This window comes from Microcebus murinus, chromosome 32 (assembly GCF_040939455.1).
Source record: "Microcebus murinus isolate Inina chromosome 32, M.murinus_Inina_mat1.0, whole genome shotgun sequence".
NCBI classification, from domain to species: domain Eukaryota; kingdom Metazoa; phylum Chordata; class Mammalia; order Primates; family Cheirogaleidae; genus Microcebus; species Microcebus murinus.
The window spans coordinates 647,472-673,301 of record NC_134135.1 but is presented as its reverse complement, the minus strand read 5'-3'; the positions used below and the strand labels follow the sequence as shown (position 1 = coordinate 673,301).

At 41.6% G+C, this 25,830-nt stretch overlaps 1 protein-coding gene across 1 annotated transcript; it reads left to right on the top strand.

Moving 5' to 3' along the window:
- Positions 1-1,462: 1,462 nt before the first annotated feature.
- LOC105868193 (sulfotransferase 2A1-like) lies at positions 1,463-23,512 on the top strand. The gene is made up of 7 exons (XM_075999036.1): positions 1,463-1,801; positions 10,214-10,544; positions 12,847-13,055; positions 13,528-13,654; positions 19,692-19,786; positions 21,500-21,680; positions 23,183-23,512. The coding sequence occupies exons 2-7, from the start codon at positions 10,412-10,414 to the stop codon at positions 23,293-23,295; spliced, it is 858 nt and encodes a 285-aa protein (XP_075855151.1). The 5' UTR covers positions 1,463-1,801; positions 10,214-10,411; the 3' UTR covers positions 23,296-23,512.
- Positions 23,513-25,830: the final 2,318 nt, after the last annotated feature.

Genomic DNA, 25,830 nt, shown 5'->3' with positions numbered 1-25,830 from the left:
TCCTGCCACATCCTGGCCCCTTGCCAGGAGGGCGTTTGATTGATGGGACCCAAGGCGCCTTAGGCTGCACGGCGGGGTCCTCAGTTTCCCTGCTGACACTTGCCACTGAGAGCACTCCCGAGGCCGCTGTTGCCCCGAGTGGGAGTCTCACCTGGACCACAGGAGCCCCCACTGGTGCAGGGATGTGATCAGATAACTCTTCACCCAGGCAGACGCACGCACCATTTATCTGTCTTTCCTTCTGGAGACGTAGAGTCAGAACTACTTTCTGTTGCGCGGGGCCCAAGGGTGAAGCTCATGCTCCCTGTGAGCTGATCGGAGTCTCCAACAGGATGCACATCCACAGGGACAGCTATCACATGCCTGCCATACGTACCTCTTCCGGCCCCTGGAATAAAGTCACTCGGGACAGGGGGTGTGCAGAGCTCCCAGTGTACAAAGTCAGCTGCCACACCTGCGGTGGGGTAGAAGGTGGGCAGAGAAAGGAGGCATGGAACTGGAGGTGTGCCAACTATGTGGATTTTGATTTCTTCTTTGTCTAATTTGTTGAATTATGGAAATACTGATGGCAAAAATCACTTAAGAATCTCCATGCATAACGTGGCCTCCATTTTAACCATAGTTCCCTTTGGTCTTTTGAATCTCTTTTGAATGTACTTGATAGATACACATCAAGGAATCAAGCTGCAGGTAAAACACTCTGTGTGATTCTCCAGGCCTGACAAAGGCTGTGCCTGGCCAGCCTCCTCGGGAAGCTGCCCTCCCTGCACCAGGTGTGGCTGTCTCTGAGCAGCTGCAGTCTAGGACCGGGGTCCTCTGGCTACTGGTGTGCTGTCACTACCTTTGTGTTCCTACCCAGGTGCTTTCTTTCCTGAGTCTCCAACCGAGGCCTTGGGTGGAGCCCCTCTTCAGGTCCCTCTGCCCAGGCCTCCTTTCGGGATAGAGAGACAATTTTCCCAACTGCGATTCAGCACCCAGTCTATTTCCACTCCTAGCTCTGCCTGCTCACACTCCCCCTGCCCCCCGTGTTTACCCAGAGTCTACAAAACTGCCAGAACTGTTCTTTGGGCATCTCTAAACAGTGAGGAAACACCTGTGTCTGGGCGGATCCTCATGACCCTCGACAGGTGTGTGTTTGGGGGAAAGTGGGTGGAGGAATTGGTGCCTTCTTGCCCCCCTCCCCCCCCCCTGCAACAGAAAAGAAAGAAAACAATAAATTCTATGGGAAATCTACACCAGGAACTAAGGTTATAAAACTGCTAACTTGCTTTATGGCTTCTGTAACTTACTTTCTTAGAAAGCACAAGCCTGCACGGGAAAGGTAATGCAAGGCCGACATGCATGCCTGCCCACTGCCTGCTCAGCACCTGCCCGGCTAGGAATAGATACAACTACTTTGTAACTGTGCCCCTCACCCTTCCTAAAAATGTATAAAGGACCGTTTCACTCTTTGTTCGGGGCTCAGAATTTGGACCCTGTCCTCTGAGCCTCACTGGTGAATAAAGGCTCGTCTTCCCCTGCTGGGGTCTCTGGGTCAGTGCTTAGGAGAAGGGGACCCTGCGCCTCCTGCCACATCCTGGCCCCCTTGCCAGGAGGGCGTTTGGTTGACGGGACCCAAGGCGCCTTAGGCTGCACGGCGGGGTCCTCAGTTTCCCTGCTGACACGTGCCACTGAGAGCGCTCCCGAGGCCGCTGTTGCCCCGAGTGGGAGTCTCACCTGGACCACAGGAGCCCCCGCCCGGAGCCCCAGCCTGGGCGCAGACCAGGGGAGGAGCCAGGCTCTGGCAGACGTCTGAACCGCGGTAGGAGCCCGGGCCTCACCCCGTCCCGCTGACGGAAGCCCTGACAGCCCGCGGACTCCTGTGTCCCCTACAGCAGACACCGGCCGCGCTGGCCGGGCGGGACGTGCGGGTGCGGGGCGTGGACGGAGGGCGACGAGACGGGTGCGGGCGGTCCCCAAGCTCCACAGGCCGGGGCGGGAGTTGACTCTGACCAGCGGGTCCAGGGCCACCCCACAGGGCTCAGGGCCCAGGACGTGACAGCCGGGTCGCGGCCTGCAGGTGCTGACAGGGCCTGGGACATCCCTTAGGGAGGACAGGACAAGGCACAGGGTGTCCGTCTCTCCGCGTGGAGAGGCCTCGGTGGACCCGGACCTCAGGAACCGAGGGCGGACGTCAGGGAACTCCCACGGCCTTGGAGATCGCGGTTAAGAACGTTAGGAAAGCGTTTATGGGGACTATGGGGTCAAGAGGAGGGCCCCAAGCTGAGGGCACCAAGTGAATCCCATGGCCTGCTGGTGGGCGCAGTGGCCACTAGAGGGCGCGCTAGACAAGGCTCTCACTCGGGCAGTGAGGACGGTAGAGACAGGGGCCCAGGTCACCCGACCTTCCCCTCTATGGATACTTGGCTGCAACTAGAACTGAACCCCACCCCCTTGGCTTAGGGGTCCCGTTTCCCGTGTACTAGTAGCAAAGAAGGGAGAAAGAGGCAAGATGACTAGGGTCTCTCGAGGGCCAATGAAAGGGGCCTCAGGTGCACCCGTGCTGGCAGGAGACCCGGAGCGCCTCGGCCCGGATTCGCCTCCAGCGTTTGCTCCGGGCACCAACGTCAGCCCCCCAAGCAGCCGACGTCTCCCGCCTCTCCTCGGGTCACCTCACTGGAGACACGTTTGGACCCCGATCCTCACACTCAAGATCCCTGAGGGGTCTGGGGAACAGTCTTGTTTAAGTCCAGAGCTCTGCCCTTCTGTCTGGGCAATGCCGGAGACCACTGATGCTGACCCTCCTCCAGGGGGAAGCCCTCGTCCACCAGTACTCTCCCCGTACACCCCAGGATTATATCCACGAGATCAATAGCAATTGAGGGAGGTCCGAGGTCCTGGACAGGTGGGAGATGACAGTCAGATTCAACTGGGCCACCCCACCTTGGTCTGTCAACCCTTCACAACTGCTGACCTGTTGAATTGGAAACATCACGCCCGTCCCTTGCTGAGAGCCCCCAGGGGATGAAACATTTGGTGCAGTCAACCTTCCAGACCCCTAACAGGAGGAGGGCAGTCAGCCCCTTTATAACACAGGAGAACCGCAGCGTGTCTTACAGGCTGCCGCTGAGCAGGTAGAAGAAAATGCCCTGCAGAGACCGTAAACCCTGAGCCTTATGCTCAGAGACGACTCCCAGCAGAAGAGCCGAGTGGGACCCAGGCAATCCTCATGGCATGAGACAGGTGTCGTGTGCCTGCTTATGGGCCAGTCTCTGGGTCAACGCCGTTACAACAGGACGTCAGAGGTGCCTCATAATTCTGTCCAGAGCAAGGAAGAGAGTAAATATGCAAGGAAGAAAGGAAAAAACCGATCACTAAGTAATGCAGAGAAATGTAGAAATTCAAGTGTAAGGCCAGGGAAGGCGTACAATACGGAAGGTGGTGAAATATCCTCTGAAGTAAGCATCATTTATTCATTTGTCCTGGTTTTTACCTCAAACCAGGGAGGCCCTCTTATGAGGCATCCACAAAGTGGGGCAGTGGTCCCCAAGTGAAACCAAAGTCACTAAGATACTGCAGAGGCCATGTGAGAGTCCGGGAGCCTCCTACGAGAGACCGTGTGGGGACTCTCAAGCAGATACTCCCTTTGACCCTGAGGTCCCCGAAATCAGCGAGTGATCCACACTGCTTTCTTGAGACACAGTGTGAGGGACACACACCCCAAGCTGCAGAAGCCTGAATGGTTTGCTGGGATGAAGGCCACTCAGCTCTTGGAGGTCGTGAACTAGGTCTTTGTGAGCAGGATGTTTTACTATAGTAAAAACAGCCCATGAGGCCACTCATCCTGGGCAAGAAACTACACAAAAACTTTTGGGAGGATACTTTGACATCCAACACCTCCCTGCTTTCGCTAAGAACCCAAGCTTGCCTTGCACCATTTGCAGCTGTGGACAGAAAAATCCAAACTCTGAAATTATTTATTTATTTATTTTTATTTTGGCATATTATGGGGGTACAAATTTTAAGGTTTCAATAAATGCCCTTTCCCCCCGCCCCCCACAAGTCTGAAACTCTGAAATATTTTAAAAGAAGTTTATTCTGAGCCAAATTTGAAGACCATGATCCGGAGCCACTCCCAAAAAGCTTTGAGCAAGTGGACTCACTGTGGCTGGGTTAGTTTAGTTTTATGCACTTCAGGGAGATAGGTGTTACAGGTAAAGTCATCAGTCAATCCGTGGAAGGCATAATTGGCTTTCCCAGAAAAGGTGGGCCATCTCGAAGCAGGGTTGGGAGGGTGGGGGAGCTTACATAGGTAGGTTTAAAGTTTCCTTGCCTTGTAATTGATTAAAGACATGAAGCTTTGTCTAAAGATCTGGAATGTTTCAACATAAGGAGCTGTTCTCAGAGATAAGCCACCAGATATAGAGTTTTGTGTAAATGGAGCACCTGCAGGTTTGTCTCAGGCCTGTTAACGGGTTACAAAGGATGTCTCCAAGAAGGGAGGGAGGCCATGATGAGGTAAGTATGACCTCCTTCTTCCTGACAGAAAATTTAGTTTTAGAGTATTCCTTTGGCCACGAGGGGGTCCATTCAGTCATCTGGTGCGGGTCGCTGAGCCTTAAAATTTTATTTTAGTTCACAGCCAACACAACGCCAAACAGGCCCAGTGATGTCTCCCGGAATTCAGACAGTAGGCGCTGCGCCCTTAGAGGACCTTCAGAAAGACTTCTCTGAGCTGCCTCAGTGCAACGGGTATGGATACTCGCTGGTACTGGTGTGCACCTGCTCAGGGTGGGGTGAGGTTTCCCTTGCAGGACTGAGAGGCTCGAGAGCTAGTGAAGGTCCTATTAAGAAAAATAACCCCTCCATCTGGACTCCGCTTACAGACTGGCTCAGACAACGGGCCAGGATCACAGCAGCCATAGTCGGAATGACCTCCAAGGGGTTAGGGACCTCTTGGAAGCTACGTGCCACTTACAGGCCCCAGAGTTTGGAGAGGTAGAGAAGATAAACAGAACCATATGGCAGGATTAGAAATCTATGCCAAGAAGCAAACCTTACCTGGGTCAAGCTCTCCCTATGATCCCGTTTAGAATCAGGTGCACCCCACTAAGAGAACAGGACACTCGCCCTATGAAGGGCTGTGTGCTAGGCCTCCTCCCATGCTTAGGTCCCTGCCCAGACGACTGACAGTACAGGGAGAACTAGAAATTCATACGGTAATGGAGGGACTAGGAAAGATATCTAATGCCTTAAATAAATAATTTCAAGAGAGAGTCCCCATTAGCTTGTCAGCACCCAAACACCCCTTCTCGCCAGGGGATCAGGTATGGGTAAAGGAATGAAATTCTACCTCACTTAAGGCAAAGTAAAAGGGGCCGTTCACTGTTATACTCCCCACCCCAACAGCCCTCCAAGGACTAACCACTCTTGCCAATAAATGAGCTGAAAATTCTGGTGCAGAGGATCCCATAGGAGATGGGATGAAAAGGTGGTTTGGAAAATAAAAAGGACTTATAACCTCTATATTAACTTCACTTATTATAGTTATAAAAGTACTTATCTTAGTAAGATGCTGTATTATGCTTTGCACCTGAAGATTAACTCAAAGACTAATACAAACGGCCCTTACTAAACACAGTTTGTTTGGGCCTCCTCCCCCCTAACTGGACAAATGCTACTAGCTGACATAGAAAAAAAAAATGAGAAATTTAAAGTGAGAATCTTTAAAATAAGAGTCTCAAAGAGGGGAATGTGTTAGGGGTCCCTGCCCCTGTGAAACAGAAAAGAAAAAAAAAAAAAAAACGGAAGAAATTATGTGGGAACTCTATGCCAGAAACTAAGATTGTAAAACTGCTAACTTGCTTTATGACTTATGTAACTTACTTTCTTATGAAGAACAGGCCTGCAACAGAAAGACAATTCAAGGCCGACGTGCATGCCTGGCCCCTGCCTGCCTGCTCAGGACCCTGCCCCGCTAGGAATAGAGATAACTACATTGTAACTGTGCCCCTCACCCTTCCTAAAAATGTATAGAGAACTGTTACACTCCTTGTTACTGGCTCCGAATTTGGACCCTGTCCTCTGAGCCTGACTGGTGAATAAACGCTCGTCTTGTCCCTCACTGGGACTCTGGGTCAGTCCTTTGGAGAAAGGGGACCCTCTCCTTCTACAACAATACCATCAGCACAATTCACAATTGCAAAGAGGTGGAAACAACCCAAGTGCCCAGCAATGCATGAGTGGATTAATAAAATGTGGTATATGTGTACCATGGTGTTTTACTCAGCGAAAAAGAACAAAGGTGATCTAGCACCTGTTGTATTATCCTGGATAGAGCTGGAACCCATTCTGCTAAGGGAAGTAGCCCAAGAATAGAAAAACAAGCACCACATGTACTGACAATCAAATTGGTATTAATTGATCAACACCTATGTGCACATATAGTAGTAACAGTCCTCAGGTGTCAGGCAGGCGGGAGGCGGGAGAAGAGGATGGGTATGTACACACCTAATGGGTGTGGTGTGCACCATCTGGGGGATGGACACGCTCAAAGCTCTGACTCAGGTGGGGCAAGGGAAATATACGTAACCTAAACATTTGTACCCCTATACTGTGCTGAAATAAAAAAAATAAATAATAAAACAAAAAACAATACCATCACCATACGTGACTACAGGATTAACACCTTCATTTTTGGCTGACTGTTGTTGTACTTGGCTGCTCGTGCCACCCGGCAGCTCCGCCTGCTCTCTCCCTGCTCAGCAAAGCTCCTGACACACATTGATGACGCTATTTAAAAATACAACTTTGAATTGAATTGATTTTTACCCAACATATGATAGCAAGTCAAATAAATTGCATTTGCAAAATTTCTTTTTTGAACGTCTGCAAAGTTCCAGAGCAATGCTTGTGGTCCATGTTTACTCATGCTGTTGTGATCTGTGAGAAGAAATTTATTTTCTATAAAAGCTAAATCTAGACATTCTGCATCATTAATATTAACTTATGCATATATTTGTGAAGCATTGTGATTAACTTAACTCAATGGGCACGTAAGAAATTTCCATTTTTATGTAACTGTGATTGATTCATTAGTATTTAAATTTTACAGTATTATTAATATTCATTCTTTATTAATTCATGATATAAAATCTTATTTGCTTTGATTATAGTATTTAGAATATATTGCTCTCCAGGGAGGAATAAACAATATATTTGCTAAGTAATCATGTTCAATGGTCTGAAATATGGGCTGATAGAATTTGGCCTTATTATCCCATCTTTGAGACAGATTCCAACCCCTGGTTCTGTCAATCAATGAATCCAAAGAAAAACAATCTCTTATGATTATCTTGTTGTAGTGGGCTCCATAAGCAAGAAAATATTTTCTTAATAATGTTTTTAGTTCCCTTAATTTTCAAATGAGTTTTCAGTGTTCACACTGTGTCGAGAGCTGGCTGCTCTAAATGGCCTTGAACTGGTGCTACCGTAAGAGTGAGTTTTATCTCAGCACTGGCAGCTTAGCAACTGCACTTTCAAAGTATGCAGAAAATAGAGAGCCCTCAGTAAGATTTGATGACCAAAAATTTGTAACTTTGTTACATTAGTGCATTCTTTGGACTTTCTTTCTTCAAAATGGGGAAACCTCCTTGCAGCCAGGCCATAACGAGAGTCTTACCACATTTGTTAGTCCAAAGAAGATAAGTGATACCCAACAATAGATTGTGTTCAAGGACCAACTGAGCCTGCACACAACGCTGAAAATATGACCAATATTAACCTTTAGTGCATTATAATACTAAAATAGCAACTGGTCCTATAAGCAAGAAAATGTTTTCTCAATAATATTAACTTATTTGTATCTTTAATGTGAATTCTTGTAGACAGCACACAGTTTAATCCTGCATTTTAAACCATGTGACAATCCCTGTCTTTTAATTATTCTATTTAGACCTCTCACATTTAAATTAATAACAGATATAGTTGAATCACAATATATCTCTTTCTGTTTTTCATGTGCTACTTTTTTATTTTTATTTTTTGTCTGATTTAGGTGGATGTTCCATTTTTTCTTTATTTCTCTTTTTTGTCCTCTTTTATAATAAATGAGCATTTTATTTAACTATATTATATCTCATCTAGAAATTTATTATTTATACTTCTTTAAAATATTTAGTGGTCACCTTTAATTCATTAATGACTACACCCCCAAATAATATTATGCTGTTTTTCATGTACATGAGTCATTTCAATAACATATCTCCAATCCTTTTTTCTCTCTCATTCTTTTTGCTACCATTATCATAATCTTGACTTTTATATATGCTATAAACTTACAATATTTTGCTTTTTTATTTTAGGCAGTTCATGATCTTTTAGAATGATCAAAAATAAGTAAAAACAATGAATATATTCCATTTCCAATGTTATTTGTTCCTTTATAAAATCCAGGTTTCATCCTATCATATTCTTCCTGCTTGAAAACCTTGCTATAGAATATCTTGTGGCATAGCTGATAGCCATAAATTTCTTAAGTTTTTGTTTGAGCAATGAATGTTCACCAATGCCTGAGTCCTGTAGTGTTGCCCTTCCTCACGCAGATCACAGTGTTTTATCTTTTGTGGAGGTAGAGGAGAAGAATTTGATTCTTCTGTGGAAAAAACAGAGTTTCTGGTTTGAGTAGTAAATCCCTTTAGATGAAAGAAAATAAATGTCCCGCCAGTCCAGACCTGTGTTTCTCTCCTGAGCACAGGTACAGTTGCTAGTTCCTGCATAGGTGTGAAGCTGGGACAACTGTCCCTGGGAAGATAATGTTCCCTTAAAAGATGCTGCTAGAAGCCACTGTCCCCTGGTCCAACCCCTTTAGCTTGGCCAAGCCCATTGTGGAGAAACCTGAGGCTGATGTGGTATACTCTGAATGAGGAGCAGTGCTGAGTCCTCCACCTGTGACTGTACACCTAGATCTTCCAAGATTAGATCCCCATCCAACCATGTCTGCACACCTGAGTCTTCCAAGAGTAGCTCTCTACCCAACTTTTCCTGAATACCTGGATCTCCCAGATCAGATCTCCATACAAATGGGTCTATATACCTAGGCCTTCCGAGAGTACATCTTCATACAGGGTCTCCTACATGGCAGCTATTCATGTTCCCTTGGTTGCACCATAAGGAACACTTTTTAGGGACCTTTTAAACATTTTATGTGGGTGTATGATGGGATTCGTGAAATAGGCCTGAAATAGGGTGAAGATTTCACCAATTTCTGCAGTCCCCAGATTTTACACTGTCCTAGCAGCCTGTGATATGTCTTCACTGGTTTGGAAGCTATCCTAGATGAAGTCTTCTAACAGTAACCTTATTATGTTGACCCAGGTGAGTGGATATTCACATCCCCTTTCATTGAAGACAATGTCTGTCCTTGGCTTTTAGGTTAATTGTTTTCACTGCAACTCCAGTTCTCTGACAGTTCCAAAAAAGATCAGAATTCGAAGTTATTCCACCCTTTTTCTTGTAGACAAAGCAGCAAAGCTCATTCTAGTTCTGTACATTCCCAGAGGGAAGCCAGAAGTCCCAGAACACCTTTTCTGTGAGAAAAGCATTAGCCCCTTCAAAGTGACTCTCCTCCTATTGTACCAGAGTGTCCTCCCATGTGGGATTTGCTAAAGCAAGACTGTAAGGATGCTGAAGTGTGAGAGACAGGAAATCAGTGAGGCTCTGCCAGAGCCACTGGCCTGAAGAAGGACCCTAGGGAGCCGCTCTGCCCGTGAACACTCATTTTCTTGAAATAGAAAACACTCAGTGACTTCTTTCCTCAAGCTGCCATTTCCTGTCTTCGGGCTCACTCTCTACCCTCCTGCTTACTAGTCTGGATGTCACATTCTACTGATTTTTCAAGGGTTATCCAGGTCTAAGTCCAAGTTTGATTTTTAATTTCAGAATATCACGGGGGTACCCATGTTCTGGTTACATGGACTGCTTTCGTACTGCTTGAGTTAAAGTTATAAGCATGCCTATCACCCAGATAGTGGACACCGTACCCATCAGTTGTGATTTTACCCATCTCTTCCTCCCTGTCCCACCTGCATGATTTCTTTTGTGTTTTACTTCCATCTGTGAGCATGAGTGCTGATTGGTTAGTTCCAAGGTAACAGTGAAAAAATGTGGTATTTGATTTTCTGATCTTTTGATGTTTCACTTATCTAATATGTCCAAATTTTGACTCTCTTTCAAGGTCCGCTGTCTTTAATCCCAAGTATTGAATAAGACCTGCTGTCCTAGACCTTCAGAGAACTGTGATTTCTTCTGCATTAGTAACTACATTAGTGAGGGAGTTTGGCCTTCTTTGCTGCCTGATTTAAGGGGCTGTTGCGTCCAGTATCAGACCGTGGATCTGTCAGCCCTGGCTGCTTCACTGCAAAACTGTTTCAAGATGACCAGTAAATTCCTGTTTGAGGGGATATGGATGGATTCACACTTTACACCTCTAGAGAATGTGTGCTTTGCCCGAGATGAATTTCTGGTGAAAGACGATGATGTCATCCTAGTGAGTTTCCCTAGATCAGGTAAGAAGAATGTGTGTGTCTGTGAAGGGTGTGTGCCTGTGTGTGCATGCCTTTGTGTGTCCCTGTGTATGCGTGTTCAAAGTATGTAATTTGGTTTTCATTTTACAGGCTCGCATTGGTAAGAAGCTTAAGCTTCCTTGAGTCTCAGATGAGACTTTGGAATTTGAACTTTTGAGGTTTCTGGAGGGAGTTAGGACTTCTGGGAACTATGGTGAAGGGGTGATTGTATATTTCATGAGAAAGAAATGAGATTGGGGGGGGGTAGGAGTGGAATGCTGTGGTTGGTTTGGATATCTGTCTCCTCCAAGACTCATTTTGAAATTTGATCCCAGAGGTTGGAGGTAGGGCCTGGTGGGAGGTGTTTGGGTCATGGGGGCAGATCCCTGGTCAATGCCTTGGTGCCACCCTCAGGGTAACAAGTGTATTCTTGCTCTTTTATTTCTGGTGAGATCTGATTGTTTAAAAAAGACCAACGCAGGAGTGGTGGGCACCCTGCACCATTCTTGCCACACTAGTAAATGCAGTCATGACTTCCCAACAGTCCCCTTTCTTTATGAAAAGGATTTGTTCTGTAACATTTGGATTCAGTCAAAAGGCCACACTCCAGGATCCCAGGCCCCAAGGCCGCAGGGTCCCCACCCAAAAGACCTCACTCCACCATTGGGTGGAGAATGGACCCGGGCTGTGGGAATGCCTTCTGGAAGTGCCTGGGGCTGATACCTCTCCTCGGTGCTGGTCTGCAGTCGAAGGGGGACTGATACAGAAGACCCGGCCTCTCCCCTCAAGTTGGAGCAGCTCTGTAGTGCCACGAATGCGCCAGAGGACCCAGGGCACCAGACGGAGATGACTTTCTTCCAATGCCCTTTCCTGATTTCTTCACTCTCCATGTTAATAGGTTCCTGCCGTGAGCATTCTCTCAATGAACCACTTCTAGGAGATTTCCTGTCTCACACTTTGCTTTTAGGGAACCTGATTAAGGCAGCCCCTCTTTGCCCATCTCCTAATTCCTCATGCCATGTCTCATCCAGAATTTCACAAGAAATGGCCTGTGTGTGGCAAATTGGCTAACATTGGGGCCCGAGGGATTTGTCTTGTAACCGTGTGTACATAGCCTGAAACCTGATTTTACATACAATTTAAGTTTATTTATGGTGAAATTGGGAGAGACAGTTGTTGAGCCTAGAGCCAAATCAAGAAAGCAATCACAGTTACAATGACTACACAAAACTCTATAGGAATATATTTTACCAAGCAGGTGAAGGATCTCTGCAAGATGAACTATTAATACAAAAATACTGAGGAAAGAGATTGTAGATGATAAGCCCAAGTGCCCATCAATCCAAGAATGGATTAATAAAATGTGGTATATGTACACCATGGAGTACTATTCAGCTCTAAGAAACAATGGTGATATAGCACACCTTATATTTTCCTGGTTAGAGCTGGAACCCATACTACTAAGTGAAGTATCCCAAGAATGGAAAAACAAGCACCAGATATATTCTCCAGCAAACTGGTATTAACTGAGTAGCACCTAAGTAGACACATAGGTGCTACAGTAATAGGGTATTGGGCAGGTGGGAGGGGGGAGGGGGGCGGGTATATACATACATAGTGAGTGAGATGTGCACCATCTGGGGGATGGTCATGATGGAGACTCAGACTTTTGGGGGGGGAAATGGGCATTTATTGAAACCTTAAAATCTGTACCCCCATAATATGCCAAAATAAAAAAAAAAAAAAAAAAAGCAATACAAATAAGGAAAGAGCATTACGGCATAATATATAATCTCAGATTTGAGTGGCATTTACATAGTATAATATAAACATTACATAGTAATTAAAAAAAAAAAAAAAAAAAAAAAAAAAGAACCAATGGACAGACATCCATGCTCATTGATTAGAAGAATATTATTAAAATGACCACACTGCCCAAATCGCTATACACATTCAATGCAACTGCTATCAAATTACCAACATCCTGTCTTTTGGTCTCCCAGTGAAAACATTCTGGGAGGCTAAGGAGCCAGCTTAGTTCATAAAACCGAAGCACAGGGTGCATCTGGCCTGGGGATATAAATTGGTGATTATTCTGGTTTCAGGCATCATTTTCATGTGAATATCTCCTTTGGAGTAGGGTACAAAGTGAGGGGGTGTAGGAACAGAGATTGTAGAATTGATAGTCAAGATTACAGGGACCCACAAATGATTGAAGAACTCTGGGCACTCAATGTGTGAAACATCTTCATAATGTTAATGCATCATATTAACATTGTGATTCTCTCTTTTATTTTACTACCAGGAACACACTGGATGATTGAGATTCTCAGTCTGATCTACTACAATGGGGACCCTAGCTGGGTCCAAACTGTCCCCAATTATGTCAGGTCCCCATGGATAGAGAGTAAAGATTTTCAGGAAAACAAAAAGAAACGGGATGGATCACGCCTCTTGACGTCACATCTCCCTGTACAATTATTCCCCAAGTCCTACTTTACCTCCAATGCCAAGGTGCGTGGATGTGGGTCCTTTTGAAGCGATCTCAGGGGAATGTTCTCTCCTTTGATGAGATGGTGCATCTAAGGAAGTAATCCAAATCCATGGCACATACACCAGTGTCCCTTGCCCCCACATCCATGGCAGTCATAATTAACTGATCATAGTATTCGCTCTGTGAACTCAGAGGTCAGTTCTAGATTTTTCTTAATGTAGTGGGACAGGACAGCTATTAACAATTAATTATTAAAGTTGGCCAAGGGTAAGATCGATTTAGCATTCTTTATCTAACGGGAGAGTGGAAAGGGAAGGCTGCTTGTATTAAAAGAGTAATGGATTGAGAGTGAAGATTTCTGTTGAATAATACCAGCTGTGTTTGAACAGATGAGCACTTTGGGTTTGGGGTATGAGGAAATGTGGATCACTCAGAAGACAGACAGAGATAAATATTCACACTGCATTTTCATAAACTTCTTTTATCTTTTAGATCATTTACATAATAAGAAATCCAAGAGATGTTGTTACCTCTTTGTATCATTTATTAAAAGGAGGATTCAGACACAAGCAACCCGAACAGTTCGATGAATTCTTGAATGACTGTGTGCAAGACAATAGTAAGTAAAACCTAGACTTCTCATTATAAATTTTGTGGGATCACAATAATTTGGATTTTGCATTGATTGTTTCAAAGAGTAAATCTGTGGTCCATAAATGTTTAAAATTTACCCGATGTCATGACAAATACTTAGCGGGAGATCAAAGTTACTATGATTTTATTTAATTCCTTTTTGATTCAGACAATCAGCCCAAATATGGAAACACTTTGTATAGGTGCCTGAATGAATATATATTCTTTATTTCTGTATTTTCGATCCCTTCTGTCATCTCATCATCTTATATTCCTCACGTGGATTCTTTCTTATTGATGATGTATAGATGCTCCTTGACTTATGATGGGGCTATGTCCTAAGAAACTCATTGTAACCAATATCGTAAGTCAACGATGCGTGTAGTACACCTAACCTTCCTACCAAACACCGTAGCTTAGCCTACCCTGCCTTAGAGATGTTCGGAACACTAACATGGATATCGTTAGCCTGGGAAATGATCAAAATTGAAAATTCAAAGTATGGTTTTTACTAAGTGTGTATCGATTTTATACCATTGTAAAGGTGAAACATTGTAAGGTGAACTATTTCCAGTTGGGGATCATCTGTAACAGATTCATTACATAGTTTTTAAATTCTGAATTAACTGAATTTCCTCCTACTCCTTGGCAACATATTTTTCTGTTGAGAAGTTGTTAGAGGCCATTTAGTATGTTGTAGCACTCTGGTTTTCTTTTTATTTTAGATAATTGCATAGTTTCTGTAGTGATCTGTTTTTTACTATTTGGAATGAGGAGACGCTTTTCACATTGAGCTATCATCAGATATTCATAAGTTACTGGAAAGTGTGATTTGCAGGATGTATTCTCGTGGCCTGGGATTTCTGTGAAAGTTGCCACCCTTGCATTATCAATGGCCAAAAGAAATGAGTAGTTCAAAATTCAACATGACTCTTTTCTTCCCACACTACTCCATACACAGAGTACTTATTACAAATATGGTTAGTTTGTATGTTTATTTGTACAACTATGATTCTTATTTTTTGAATCAAACACGTTTTATGGGGGGCTTTCGCCACCATGAAACATGATTTTTATATTCCTGGAAAGCTGTTTGGCTTTGTTTTTCTGGATTTTTTTCAGGATTGTTTTTCGTACGTTTTATCTTGGATAAATGTCATTTGCAAGTTTTTCAAAAATGTATCTTTTACTTTTTGAAATATTTTCAGATCTGTAAAATCTGTAATTTTACAAAGAACTTCCATGTACCTAGATTCGTTAAATGATAACATATTTCATAAGAGTGGTACAATGATCAAAGTCAGGAAATCGGCATTTAAATATTGATACAATACTATTACCTAAGGTAAAGGCTATTCACAATTCGAAAATTACATTCATGTTAAATTTCCAATCCTGGATCCAATCTTAGATCATATGTTGCCTTTTTTAATTTTTAAAAATGTGTATAAATTTATGAGGTACAAGCATAACTATGTTACACAGATAGATTGTTGCCTAGTGGTGCAGTCAGGGCTTTTAGTGCATCCACCACTGGAATAATGACATTGCACCCATTAAGTAATTTCTCATCATCCATGCTTTCTCTGCACTCTACCCTCTGAGTCTCTGTTGTTTATCATTCAACACTCTGTGATCATGTTTATACATTATTTCACTCTCCCTTATAAGTGAGGACATGAAGTATTTGTCTTTCTGTTTCTGGGTTGTTTCACTGATGATAACTATCCATGTTGCTGCAAAATACATGATTTATTATTTTTTATGGCTGAGTAGTATTCTATTGTGTTTATATATCACATTTTCTTTATCCAATCATGCTTTTATAGTTAGATTGATTCCATATGTTTGCAGTTATGAATAGTGCTGTAATAAAAATATGGGTGTAGATATCTTTTTGATATGATTGCCTTTCCTGTGGGTAAAAACCCAGTGGTGGGATTACTGTATTAAATGGTAGCTCTATTATTAGTTCTTTGAGAAATCTCCATAGAGTTTTCCATAAAGGTGGTGCTAATTTACGTTCACACCAACAGTGTATAAGCATTATTTTTTCCTCTCATCCTCCTGATCTGTTATTTTTTTTGTCTTTTTGATAAAGCAATTTTGCCTGGTATAAGATGCTATCTCCTTGTGGCTTTAATTTTCCTTTGTGCTGATGATTAGCATTGTTGAGCATTTTTTCATATGCTTGTTGGCTATTTGTATGTCTTCTTTTGAAAAATGTCTGTTTATGTTCTTTGCCCACTTTTTAACACGATTGTCTTTGTTGTTGTCGAGTTGTTTGAGTTCCTTGTAAATTGTGTGTATTGGTCCCCCATTGGATATATACTTTGCAAATATTTCTCCCATGCTGCAGGTTGCCTGTTCACTCTATTGATTAGTTCTTTGGCTGTGCAGAAGCTATTTTGTTTACTTAAGTCCCATTTGTCTATTTTTATATTTGTTGCTTTTGCTTTTCAACTCTTTGTCATACGTTCTTTGCCTAGACCAATGCCAGGAAGAGTTCCACTAGGTTTTCTTCTAGGATCTTTATAATTATGGATGTTACATTTAAGTTAATAATCCATCTTGAATTATTAATAATTTTTGTATATGGTGAGAGATAGGGGTCCAATTTCATTCTTCTTCACATAGCAATCAATTTTCCCAGCATCATTTATTGAAAAGTTATCCTTTCCTCATTGTAAGTTCTTGTTGATTTTGTCAAATATCAGTTTGCTATAGATATGTCACTGTATTTCTGGGTTTTCTATTCTATTTTATTTACCTATTTGTCTATTTTTATACCATTATTCTTTTGTGGTTACTGTAGCCTTATAGTGTAATTTGAATTCAGGTAATATGATGCCTCCACTATTTTCTTTTTGCTTAGGATTGCTTTGGGTATTTGGTCTCTTTTCTGGTTGCATATGAATTTTAGGATTGCCTTCTCTAATTCCGTGAAAAATGATGTTGGCATTTTGACAGATTGCATTGAATCTGTAGATTCATTGCTTTGGACAGTATGGTCATTTTAACAATATTAATTCTTTTGATCCACGAGTATGGGATGTTTACCCATTTGTGCCATCGATAATCTCTTTCAACAGTGTTTTGTAGTTTTTCTTAGAGAGATCCTTCAACTTCTTGGTTAAATATATCTCTAGGTATTTTTTGTAAATATTGTAAATGTGATTGTCCTCTTGATTTGGTTTTCAGCTTGATTGGTATTGGGTATATAAAAATGCTACAAAATTTTTTATATTGATTTTATATTTTGAAACTTTACTGAATTTATTCATCAGAGATGTGAGGATGGTTCGACACATACAAATTAATGGATGTGATACATCACATAAGCATAACTAAGGACAAAAACCCTATGATCATCCCAACAGATGCAGAAAAAGCGTTTGATAAAATTCCAAATCCTTTCACCATAAACTCCCTCAATAAACCAGGCATAGAACGAACACACCTCAAAATAATAAAAGCCATATAAGACAAACCCACAGCAAACATCATAGTGAAAGGGAAAAGTTGAAAATATTCCTTCTAAGAACTGAAAGAAGACAAGGATGGCCACTGTCAGCACTCCTGCTCAACACAATAGTGGAGGCCCTAGCCAGGGAAATCAGGCAAGAGAAAGAAATAAAAGACATCCACATTGGAGCAGAGGAATCTCTGTTATCTGATTGTATAAACTTATAACTAGAAAACTCTAAAAGCTTCATTTTAAAACCTCCTAAATTTCAGACATTGCATTTAGTTATCTAGTCTTCTCTAATCTGAAACACTTTCTTTTTATCACCTTGACACTTTTGAAAACTGTCCAGTAAGTCTGTAAAATGTTCTTCAATTTGGCCTTCCCTGATATTCATTTCACCTCATACTGAATTGCAAGATATATTCCTTTGGCAAGTGTACTTCAGATATGATGCTGTGTGTTTTAGGAATCAATTCAGGAGGCACATGGTATCTATTTTACTCATTAGAAGTCATCTTACCTCTGTTCATTTGGTTAATGTGGTGTCTGTGAGGTTTCTCCCATGTTAATATTAATATTTTCCTTTTATAATTAATATATTTCTTATGGGGCAGTATTTTAAGAATATTCCATTTTTAGAATTCATTCATGACTCATTTCTCTGCCAATTATGACCATGGTGTTCGCCTAATGCTTCTACTTCCATCATTTCTACCACATTTCTTAATCGGAATTCTATTGTAAGAATACTTATAATTCTATAGATTATAATATGATCTAGATAGATTATATAGATTATATATGTAAGATTTTGCATTTTTTCTTATCTATTCATATCAGCATGTATTCATAGATTCCTATTTTACGTTATGGATTTATAGTCCATTCTTACCATTATTTATTTTGTTTATAAATTAGTCTCAGATTTGTTGATTCCACCAGCAATGTGTGAGAGTTTCTATCTTGTCTACCATACTGCTAACAGAATGTGTTCTTTTAGTTATTAATTTTTGTCAATCAAATAGGTCAATAATGGTATCTCAGGTTAGTTTTTATTGGCATTTCTTTAATTATGAGTAAGGCTGAACACCTTTTCATATCTTTAAGAGCCATTTTATATATTTCTTTTGTGATGTCTGGTTTTGTAATTTCCCCATTTTTCTATTTAGATTTAATCTTTTTCCCATTAATGTTTAAGAGCTTAAAAAATTAGCACTATTAGTCCATTGTAATATCTATTCCAAATATTTCTTACAGCTTGTGAGTTGTCTTTTCAACACCTTTTTTTTTTTTTGGTCATGCAATGTTTTAAAATATATATTAATGTTCTAATCTCTCATCATATCAGGAATTTTTTTAAAGAGATAGAGTCTCACCATCACCAGACTGGAGTGCAGTGGTGCGACCCCAGCTTACTGCAGCATCAAACTCCTAGGTGTAAGAGACCTTCTCACCTCTGCCTCTAAAATATCTAGGACTATAAGCATTCACCACCATACTCAGCTAATTAAAAAAAAATTATAGAGACAGGAACTTGCTATGTTGCCCATGATGGTCTCAATCTCCTGGCCTCAATTGATCTTCCCTCATTGGCCTCCCAAAGTGTTGGCATTACAGGTGTGAGCCACTGTGATTAGTCACATCAGGATTTTGAATCATAGTTAAGAACCTTTTTTTCTACAGGGAAACTAAATATAAATTTATTAATATTATCTTTTCATATGTGTTACATTTTTTACATTTAAATTGCTGATTCATTATTCTTGTGATTGATGTGAGGAATAGATCTAATTTAATCTTTTTCCCCAAAGTGATACTGAGATGTCCTATTACCATTTATTAATAAGTGCATCATTGTTTGTTAAAAAGCTCCATAATGCACCAGTTGTTGGCACAGAAACCAATATCATCTGGAAAGATGGATGTCAAAGTCCCTATTTAGAAATTCCTTCAAAACTGATTGAATGTGTAGAATTTAAGAACACCTAAACACATATAGTTCACTTCTATTACACTTAAAAAATCTGGGCTAGATACAGTGGATCACGCCATAATCCCAGCACTTTGGGAGGCCAAGGCAAAAGTATCTCTTGAGGCTAGGAGTTCAAGACAAGCCGGGGTGACATAGCAAGGCCTTGTCTCTACAAAATAAAATTTTAAATTAGCTGGGTGTAGTGGCACATGCCTATAGTCCCATCTACTTGGGAGGCTGAGATGAGAGCTTAGCTTGAGTCCAGGAGTTCAAAGCTACAGTTAGCTATGATCACCACTGCACTCCAGCCTGGGTGACAGAGTGAGACCCTGTCTCTTAAAAATAATCTAAGTGGTAACAATGAATATAGTTGTTTCTCAGTACATAGAATAATGCATCTCAGATTTGCTGATTTATTTAATCATTTTACGGTAAACTTCTAGAGAAAGAGGTTTGGCCTTATTCCTTTTACATATTCCACAAAATAAACACGAACTTTCACTTACGAATGGCAATAAATATTCAAGGAATATGAATTTGAGAGGAATAATTAGCTTTTGTCTTTTGTGCCTATTACTGCAGTTGTTTACGGATCCTGGTTCGATCATGTTCTTGGATGGATAAAGAGGAGAGAAATGGGGTCCTTCCTACTGATTTTCTATGAGGAGCTGCAAAAGGTAATTCTCTTTTCCTTTCCCTCCTAGTGTTAGCCATACTGTCCTCTCTTTCCTAGATCCCTTTCTATTCCTCTGGGTAGAGACATTCCTGAGAGGCAGTGCAGTGTGGTGGGCAAGACCTTGACCCTCTGAGCCAGGCTTCCTGCCACTGACTGGGCAACCTCAGCAAGTTCTTACCCACTCCGCGCCTCAGCATCCCCAGCCCTAAGCCTGGATAACAGCGGTACCTTTCTGAACCGTGAGAATACAATGAACAGTATTGAGAATAGTGTCTGGCATTGTGTGTGTGTGTTAGCTATGTCATCATTACAGACCTATGTTCCTTTCAAACATGTCTCTGTTTTCAGGATAAGACACTCTTAAGGAGTTTGGTCAGAATGGCAGCCTGGCACATCTTATCCTTGTCTCTTTGGTTTATGCACATTCTCCAAGAAGCACAGATATGCTATTACATGGAAATTGTGATTTACATACAAAGATATTCCCACCTGATAACTCCTACATCTCATCAACATGCCCCATGAAAGCTCCTATGTTTGTCTCCAACTTGGGAGTCATATGGCAATTGGATGGGCTATGGGACTACCAGTCTAGGGACGAGTCATGTCAATTCAACTCTCAGACATTATTCCCTGTTAAAGCCCTCTAGTCAGAGTTCCCATGAGAGGAGGCCTCGAAGAGGGATATGGCCTATAGGAATCTAACCACTGTAGACTTTGTGTTATAGGCAACCATTCTGGTACCAATAACAATAGCCAATTTCATCAAAGCCTTTCTCTATTCCAAATGTACTTCTGTTAACTCGTCTTTAATCCAGGGACCACTGAAGTTTCAGGTTCCCTTTTATAAAGAAGAGCTGTTTCTCGTAAGTGGCTGCCCATGTAGGAACCCTGTTTTTCAGGCCCCTTTGCTTCTGGATGGGGAAAGTGGCTTGTTTTTGCCAAGGAAAAGGCGGTGTTGCTTCAGAGTGGAATTGATACAGGAAAGTTTGCCTCTCTTGCCTTCCTTCCTTCCTTCCTTCCTTCCTTCCTTGATTCAAGATATTTTATTGATTTTACTTTAATTCTTATTTATTGATTGATTGATTTATTTTATTTCAGCATATTACAGGGGTACAAATGTTTAGGATCCATATACTGCCTTTACCCAATGGACTCAGAACTTCAAGTGTGTCCACCCCCCAGACGGTGCACACTGCACACATTAAGTGTGAATATACCCATCCCTTCCTCCCCTTTCCCATCTTCCTGATGCCCGATGAATGTTGCTACTATATGTGCACTTAAGTGTTGGCCAGTTAAGAAGGGGTGCTTCTTTTCTGTGATATTTTTCTTCATCCACCAATGGAAGAAAGAGGTGTGTGAACATGCGAGGAAGGATAGAACCACAAAGCGGGTGGAGATTAGGACCATGAAGAGTCATATTAAAATTCATGTGATTAGCAGAATCCACCTAGACTTTATATGAACAAGGAACAAACTTAGTGCTAAATGTTAGCATTTCAAGGAAATTTATTATGTAGGCTTAACCAACCTATGTGGTAGGTACCTTTACAATCTACAATTTATAGATCTGAAAACTGAGGCATATGAGACATCAGATTTTGCAGAGGAGCCCACAGATATTAAGAGTTGACTTTGATTAGAATTCAAGCACCTGTTTCATAGCCTGTGCTTATAAACACTATCTGCTGACAATCTTTCCTTTCTGTAGGACTTCAGGGGCAGTGTGGAGAAGATTTGTCAATTTCTTGGTAAAAAATTGAAGCCACATGAAATTGACTCAGTCTTGCAAAACAGTTCCTTCTCGGCCATGAAAGAGAACAAGATGTCCAACTATTCCACACCAGACTGTCCTGTAGCTCATGTCTTCACTGAACCGATGTTGAGAAAGGGTGAGAGCCAGTGACTGGGGGAGCAACGGTGTATCCCACAGATGGGCTGTTTCTCAGCAGTCACATAAAGTGGACAACAAGGAAAAAGATGTGTTTGAATCCCAACTACCCCATATTCCCTTTTTGAGGAGACTGGTCATTTTCAGAATAAAGAGTAACATGGGCCTGAAAGGTCTGTAGTAAGAAAGGGTCATAAGATACATCGCTCATCTTCTCCTCCTGCTTCTATCGAGATAAGAGAAAGCCCAGAGCACCAGGACCCTCTGCAGATGTTTGCTTGTCAGATTCTCCAAGCGGCCTTTACTGATTTAACTTTTCACTTAGAAGTAATCATAGATTCCCAGGAAGGTACCAAAGTAGTTCCAGGAGTTCCTGTGTGCCTTTCCCCCTCTCTGCATCCTCACAAATGTAGTACAATATCAAAACCAGAATATTGACATCACAGAAATCCACAGGCCTTATTAAGACCTAACCAGTTTTACATGCACTTGTTTGTGTGTCTGTTTGTACATTTCTACAAAATTTTATCACATACATGGAGTCATACATGATCACCACCATAAAAATGCAGATCTGGTCCATCACACCATCTGCAATCCCTGACAATCACTGATCTGTTCTCTGGCTCTATACATGTGTCACTATGAGAGTGTTACCTAAGTGGAGTTATATAGTATAGGATCTCTTGGCATTGAGTTTTTTCACAGCACAATACCCTTGACCTCCATCCAAGCTGTTCCCTTTGTATCCTTTTTATTACTGAGTCGTCCATATGGCCATAAGTTTTGCTACATGGGGAACACAGTGGATATTAGCTATCATAATTTCCATGAGTTATCTCTTTTCATTAATCCCACAAAACCTTCTGAGGTGGGAACTCTTATTACTGTGACCATTTTATCCACAGTTTCTTATGAACTTGTACAAGGTCACACAGACAGCAAAATGCAGAGCCACGGTGAGAACACAGATGTCCCTCATTCCTTCTCTGCTGAGCTTAATACTGTTGGCTGTGGCTTCTCCACAACACGGGGACTTGTGTGGGGCCATAGGAAAGGACAGGGATTTTAAGGCACAAGCCCAGTAGACACCACTTTCAGTATCCAGGACAAACTATTTCTGCTTTAAAATGTCCACTGCAGTAGAGTTCACCATCCACAAAGGCAGGAGGTCCACTCTGAAATTAAATAGGTTTTGTTATAAGAATAATTTCTTCTGTTTATGAAAAATATCTTCTTCTTACTATATATTCAACTTCCTAGTCTTGATTTTTATACCCAGCCAGTTGTTTTATAAGATTCTTCTCCTTTGCCATTTGTGCTCAGTGGGCTTTGTTGGAACACAAAAATCACAAAATCTATAGCATGCCCTGTTTTACTCTTCCCAGAAAAGAATGACTAGACTGATGTGGTCATTGAAAGACATGGAGTGACAGTCTTGGATGGATGTCTGGGGCTTTTCCTCAATGTCCTAATTCTTTTTCTTTGATCTCTGCTTGGCAGGAATTTCTGGGGACTGGAAAAACCACTTCACTGTGGCCCAGAGTGAAGCCTTTGACAAGTTATTTCAGGAGAAGATGTCAGGCTTGGATGCAGCACTCTTCCCCTGGTCCTGAGACTAAAACGTCTGATGGTTTCCAGGTGTTATCTATGTCTGTTACTTTTTCTCTCTGCACTTCTACCTGATGGTTCACATCGAAAACAGTGAGCAAAATGACACCTGCTTTCAGTGGTCGCATCTCACCTAACATAGAGTCCAAGATAGCCCTGTCTATATCTATTCACTAAACCTTAATGGCAAGCAATGTATATCTGATCAATAAATGAAAATATTACTTGGAGTGCCTGTTTCTTTCAAGCAACTACAACAGTAATAATATAATCTATTAGGATTTAACGCAATCAATACAAGAGAGCCCTGTGCCCACTCATGCTTGAAATATACCAAGTTAGAAAGAGCAGTCAGAAATATGACAATCAGATTATCACCATGATGACTTATAAAGCTGATGTTGGAAAACAATGTTGAAGTCTTTTTTCGCGTCTGGCACAGTGGTTCATACCTGTAATTCTATATCTTCAGGATGCTGAGGCAGGAGGATCACCTGAGCTCAGGAATTACAGACCAGCCTGAGCAAGAGTGAGACACCATCTTTATGAAAACTCGGAAAAATTTGTCAGGTGTGGTGTCATGCCTATAGCCTTCCAGAGGCTGAAGAGGGAGGATCACTTGAGCCCAGGAGTTTGAGGTTGCAGTGAGCTATAATGACACCACTGCATTCTATGCTGGGCAACAGAGTTATACCCTGTTTCCAAAAAAAAACAACAAAAAAAGAAAAAACACCACAAAAGTCTTTTTTTTTCTTTTTATTTCAGCATATTATGGGGGTACAGATTGTAAGGTTTCAATAAAAGCACATTTCCCCCCTCCCCCCACAAGTCTGAGTCTCCATCATGACCATCCCCCAGATGGTGCACATCTTACTCATTATGTATGTATATACCTGCCCCTCCCCCCTCCCACCTGCCCAATACCCTATTACTGTAGTACCTATGTGACCACTTAGGTGCTGTTGAGTTAATACCAATTTGCTGGTGAGTATATGTGGTGCTTGTTTTTCCATTCTTGGGAAACTTCACTTAATAGTATGGGTTCCAGCTCTAACCAGGAAAATATAAGATGTGCTATGTCACCATTGTTTCTTAGAGCTGAATAGTACTCCATGGTATACATATACCACATTTTATTAATCCATTCTTGGATTCATGGGCACTTGGGCTGTTTCCACAGCCTTGCAATTATGAATTGTGCTGCTATAAACATTCGAGTGCAGGTGTCTTTTGTGTAGAGTGTCATTGGATCTTTTGGGTAGATGCCCAGCAATGGGATTGCTGGATCAAATGGTAGAATCACTTGTATTGCTTTAAGATATCTCCATATTGCTTTCCACAGAGGTTGAACTAGTTGGCAGTCCCACCAGCAGTGTAGGAGTGTTCCTCTCTCTCTGCATCCACGCCAGCATTTATTGTTTAGAGATTTTTTGATAAAGGCCATTCTCACTGGGGTTAAGTGATATCTCATTGTGGTTTTGATTTGCATTTCCCTGATGATTAGAGATGTTGAGCATTTTTTCATATGTTTGTTGGCCATTATTCTGTCTTCTATTGAGAAGTTTCTGTTCAAGTCCTTTGCCCACTTTTTAATAGGGTTATTTGATTTTTTCTTCCTGATTTTCATGAGTTCTAAGTATATTCTAGTTATCAGTCCCTTATTGGATGCATAGGATGCAAAAATTTTCTCCCATTCTGTAGGTTGTCTGTTTACTTTCATGACTATTTCTTTGGTTGTGCAGAAGCTTTGTAGTTTGATCATGTCCCATTTATTTATTTTTGTTGCTGCTGTGATTGCCTTTGGGGACTTCTTCATAAACTCTTTGCCCAGGCCGATGTCTAGGAGAGTGTTTCCAACTTTTTCCTCTAGAGTTCTAATAGTTTTATACCTTAGGTTTAAGTCTGTTATCCAGCGTGAGTTGGTTTTTGTGAGAGGTGAAAGGTGTGGGTCCTGTTTTAGCCTTCTACAGGTGGCTATCCAGTTTTCCCAGCACCATTTATTAAAAAGGGATTCTTTTCCCCAGCGTATGTTTTTGTCTGCTTTGTCAAAGATGAGATGGCTATATGAGGATGGTTTTATATCAGGATTCTCACATGTTCCACTGGTCAATATTCCTATTTTTGTGCCAATACCATATTGATTTAATTACTACAGCTTTGTAGTGTAGTTTGATATCTGGCATATTAATGCTTCCCATTTTGTTTTTTTGCCTAGAATTGCTCTTGATATTCAGGGTCTTCTTTGGTTCCATACGAAGCGTAAAATTAATTTTTCTATATCTGTGAAGAATGCTGATGGGATTTTAATAGGTATTGCATTGAATCTGTAGATCAGTTTGGGTAGTATAGACATTTTGATGATATTGAGTCTGCTGATCCACGAGCATGGAATGGATTTCCATTTGTTTACATCCTCTGCTATTTCCTTCCTCAGTGTTTCATAGTTCTCCCTATAGAGGTCTTTTACCTCCTTGGTTAAGTATATTCCTAGGTACTTTACTTTCTTTGTTGCTATTGTGAAAGGAATTGAGTCTTTGATT